This window comes from Corylus avellana, chromosome ca1 (assembly GCF_901000735.1).
Source record: "Corylus avellana chromosome ca1, CavTom2PMs-1.0".
In the NCBI taxonomy this organism is placed as follows: Eukaryota; Viridiplantae; Streptophyta; class Magnoliopsida; order Fagales; family Betulaceae; genus Corylus; species Corylus avellana.
Genome location: NC_081541.1, coordinates 32017586 through 32022422, shown reverse-complemented (window position 1 = coordinate 32022422; position 4837 = coordinate 32017586). Strand labels below are relative to the sequence as shown.

The 4837-nt window shown below is 44.9% G+C and overlaps 1 protein-coding gene across 1 annotated transcript; it reads left to right on the top strand.

Annotated features, from left to right (window-relative positions):
* Window positions 1-309: 309 nt before the first annotated feature.
* Window positions 310-3007, top strand: LOC132177328 (subtilisin-like protease SBT1.6). The gene has a single exon (XM_059589600.1). The coding sequence runs from the start codon at window positions 367-369 to the stop codon at window positions 2692-2694; it is 2328 nt and encodes a 775-aa protein (XP_059445583.1). The 5' UTR covers window positions 310-366; the 3' UTR covers window positions 2695-3007.
* Window positions 3008-4837: the final 1830 nt, after the last annotated feature.

The window sequence follows — 4837 nt, the reverse complement described above, 5'->3', positions numbered from 1 at the left end:
CAAACCTGACGTTGACAAGGAAATCTCTAGCCAAACCAAGGTAAAAGAGGAAGTCGTTTTTACCCTGCAAAATTCCAAGGACTACGTCGTTTTACAAGTACAGGAAAAGATCCCGCAGACACAGGGCTGACTCATCAATCCCCTGTCGCGACAATCAAAATCGGCACTCTTTCTTATGGATTAGACGATTAGTTGTTTAAATTAATCCTTAATTACTATTTAATTAAGTGGCCGTTAATTAAGATTATTAAAATAAAAAGACAAAAATCCCTCTTATATCATCGACTCACTCTCTTCTCTGTCGGTCACAAACACTCTCACTCAGTCACTTCCCTCACTCTCACACTCTCTCTCTCTCTCTCTCTCATGGCCTCCTATTCAATCTTCTTCTTCTTCTTTCTCTTTCTATGCGGTTTTGTGTCTCAGGTTTTTACAGATTCAACCCATAAAACGGTTAAGACCTTTATCTTCCGAGTGGATTCTCACACCAAACCCTCCATTTTCCCCACCCACTACCACTGGTACGCCTCCGAGTTTGCCGATCCACTCGCTATTCTACACGTGTACGACACCGTTTTCCATGGCTTCTCTGCCAGTCTCGCACCGGAGCAAGTGTCCTCAATAAGTCAACACCCCTCGGTGCTTGCAGTCTTCGAGGACCGCCGGCGGGAGCTTCACACCACGCGCTCTCCTCAGTTCCTTGGCCTCCGGAACCAGCGTGGCCTGTGGTCAGATTCCGACTATGGCTCAGATGTTATCGTCGGTGTATTCGACACTGGAATCTGGCCCGAACGGCGTAGCTTCTGGGACAAGAATCTCGGTCCGGTTCCGAAACGGTGGAAAGGGACCTGCGAGGCCGGAGAGAAGTTCGCGGCGATCAATTGCAACCGGAAGCTTATCGGAGCGAGGTTTTTCATTAAAGGTCACGAGGCCGCTGGTGCGAGCTCCGGCGTACCGCCGATTACATTGATGAACGATACAGTGGAGTACCGATCTCCGAGAGACGCCGACGGCCATGGTACCCACACGGCGTCCACTGCCGCAGGACGGTACTCTTTCCAGGCGAGCATGGCCGGTTACGCTGCCGGAGTTGCAAAAGGCGTGGCTCCGAAAGCGAGACTCGCGGTCTACAAGGTCTGCTGGAAGGACTCCGGATGCTTCGATTCCGACATCCTTGCCGCCTTCGACTCCGCAGTCTCTGATGGTGTCGACGTCATCTCAATCTCGATCGGAGGCGGAGACGGCGTATCTTCCCCTTACTATCTCGATCCGATCGCAATCGGAGCATACGGCGCTGTTTCCAGAGGTGTTTTCGTCTCGTCCTCCGCTGGAAACGAAGGCCCCAGCGCAATGACTGTGACAAACCTCGCTCCCTGGCTTACGACCGTCGGCGCAGGCACCATCGACCGTAGCTTCCCAGCGGTCGTCATCCTCGGAGACGGGCGGAAGCTATCCGGCGTGTCGCTCTACGCCGGAGCGCCACTCAACGGCAAAATGTACCCTCTGATTTATCCAGGCAAGTCCGGTATATTCTCTGCCTCGCTGTGCATGGAGAATTCCCTGGAACCCAATGTTGTCAGGGGCAAGATCGTAATTTGTGAGAGAGGAAACAGTCCGAGAGTGGCCAAAGGCCTGGTGGTGAAGAAGGCCGGCGGCGTCGGAATGATCCTCGCCAACGGGGCTTACAACGGCGAAGGACTCGTCGGCGACGCTCATCTCCTCCCCGCCTGCGCAGTTGGTGCCGACGCGGGCAATCTCCTCAAGAAATACATCTCATCGACCTCCAATCCCACGGTCACCATCGATTTCCGTGGAACTCAACTCGGAATCAAACCTGCACCGGTGGTTGCCTCATTCTCGGGTCGGGGCCCCAACGCTTTGAGTCCCGAAATTCTCAAGCCTGACCTGATCGCGCCTGGAGTGAACATCTTGGCCGCTTGGACCGACGCGGTCGGGCCCACAGGGTTGGACTCGGATACCCGAAAGACCGAATTCAACATCTTATCGGGTACTTCGATGGCGTGTCCTCACGTGAGTGGCGCAGCGGCTTTGCTCAAGTCGGCCCACCCGGATTGGAGCCCCGCGGCGATCCGGTCCGCGATGATGACCACCGCTAGTGTTATCGACAACCGGGCTCATCCCATGACAGAGGAGTCGACTGGAAAACCAGCCACGGCGTACGATTTCGGAGCCGGCCATCTCAATTTGGACCGTGCAATGGACCCTGGGTTGGTGTTCGATATCACCAACGATGATTATGTGAACTTTCTCTGCGCGATTGGTTACGGGCCGAAGCTGATCCAGGTAGTTACGCGAATTCCGGCGAAATGCCCAGCGAAGAAGCCAGCCCCGGAAAATCTGAACTACCCGTCGATCGCGGCGTTGTTCTCGGGCGCGTCCAAGGTGGGGCCATCGAGTAAGACATTTGTCAGAACCGTGACGAATGTGGGGCCGATGAGGTCGGTGTACGTGGCAAGAGTTGAGGCTCCCAAGGGAGTGACGGTGACGGTGAAGCCTACCACACTGGCGTTCGCGGCGGGAGTGACGAGACGGAGCTTCGTGGTGACGGTGACGGCCGACACCCGGAACCTGGTGCTGGACGACTCGGGGGCTGTGTTCGGGTCGCTCTCTTGGTCCGATGGGACCCACGTTGTTCGGAGCCCCATTGTGGTGACCCAGTTGAATCCTCTGTGACCGCGAGCTTCGGGATTCGATCACGTCGTTTTGATCGATGGCCCAGGACTCGACAACTAGTAGCTGTAGTGTAGTCGTGTAGAACTCGCTCACTACGTGAAGTAGAGGTTTTTAAGTTTTAACCCACCCCTCTTTTTTTTCTTTTTTCTTTTTTGTTCTGTGTGTGATTTTAATATTTTTATTTGCTTTTTATTATTTTATTTATCGTTTCAGATGTGTTTATAGACTTTGAGGCTTTCTATATATACTCAAATGTCATCAACTTTATCTATAAGGAATAGTTTTATAGCCTAGCAAAATTGGGCATATTTTATGATAGGGTTTCAGCAGCTAAGAATATGGTGCTCTGATAGATTCTGTTCTTCAAGGAATTTAGAATAATAACTTAATTGCCCCCAGATAAAATACCCAATAGTTTCAATAATAATAATAATAATAAATTTATTTGTTTTTATAAATTTATTTATAATATGTGATTGTGGCATTGTGAGTGTGTGGCCATTAGATGTTTAAATAAAGTTAAAGATAGACCATTAGGTGTTATAAAGCATGTGGGGAAGCCTCTCTCTCAATCTTTCTCCCATTAGATTAAAGAAGATGCACTAGTCGTTTCATCTTTCAAATCTTTGTTTTTCGTCCATTTCAAAGCAATTATTATATTCTCTTCTTTTTCTAATTTTTATTACTTTTTTCTTCTTTTTTTTTTGGCATAAAGGCATTCAAATGTTAAACTATGCATACTATGTGTCTTGTCCTTAAATATTCCTTTTTTACCTTTTGATGTTTCCAATTTCTGAGGTTGGTTTACATGAATTTACGTTGTTGTAGTTGTCGGTAAATGAAGACTTTGTTTTTTTCTTCTTCTTTATCAAAACTTAGATAAGAGAAGAGAAGGAAGGAGCCCTTTTCTCTTTGAGGAGATGGAGGAACCTTCATTCTTTAGAAGAGGTTGTAGGCGAACTTTGTTTTGGTTTGCCATTAAAGGCTTTTGAAGGTGTCTGGGCCTTTGGGGGGCGGGACAAAAACATTAAAATTGATTGAGATAGGTGAACCCACACAAAAGACCAATACTCTTTAATTTCTAACCAAATCTCTCTGCAAATCAATGTCCCATACAAAACAAAATGATGGTGGGGGAAGACCCACCTTCACTTTGGTTGCTTTTATTCAATCAAGCATGTGGAGTGAGTGGAGGGGGATTGTGATTAGTAGAAGATTGGATTTCCATAAGAAATTAAAAGGAGTAAAAGTTGGTATACTTCTCTACTCATTATTTAACCAAAGAGGAGACATTGTGGGTCGGCCACTAATGCTTGTAAAATATCTCAATTATTTGGATCTATAATTCAACTAATTAGGTGTAGGGGTAAACCTGTTTGTTTTAATCATATTGTAAAAAGTGAAAAGGAAAAAGCTCACACAGTGAGCACTATTGCCTCGATTGTTAATACCTTCTCTCTTTTTTTCTTTTTACCAACAAATTAAAAACATTAACAAATAACTTTAGACACAAACACTCTCAAAAACTTAAAAACTACTTTTATCTTTATGTCATATTAAAATACATTTTCAATCAGAACAAAAAAAAAAAATCCCTAAAAAATGTTATGAAACATTTCGTACAGCGTTTACTATAATTTTGTTACAAAGTGAGATAAAAATTCATAATTGGTGAAATAATTAAGAGTGTATAATTGATAAGTTGGCCCCTAGCTAATTAAATTGACAAGTCATACTTTTTGTGTAATCATTTCATCAAATATGATTCGACACATCAGCTTGTACAAAAATTTTTTTTAGTAAAAGTTGTAGTATCTCTAATAAATAGCATTCAAGTCCAACTTCATGATCATTGCTTGTTGCTTAAATAATAGCTTTTCTTTAATTTGACACATCCATCTTGTTAAATAGGGATTATGATCTTTTCAAGTTTAAATGAACCGGAGAATATTTAGTTAGTTATATTTTAGGAGTATTTTTGTCCCCTCAAAAAGTAAAAAGACAAAAATACCTCTTAAATATACATAACCGGATATGCATCCGTTAAATAGTGGGGTACTTATAACAGACGAATCATTCCACATGCTTTTGATGACTGACCGGCATTATGCCGTTATGCCTAAACAATGTGAATATGGAGTTA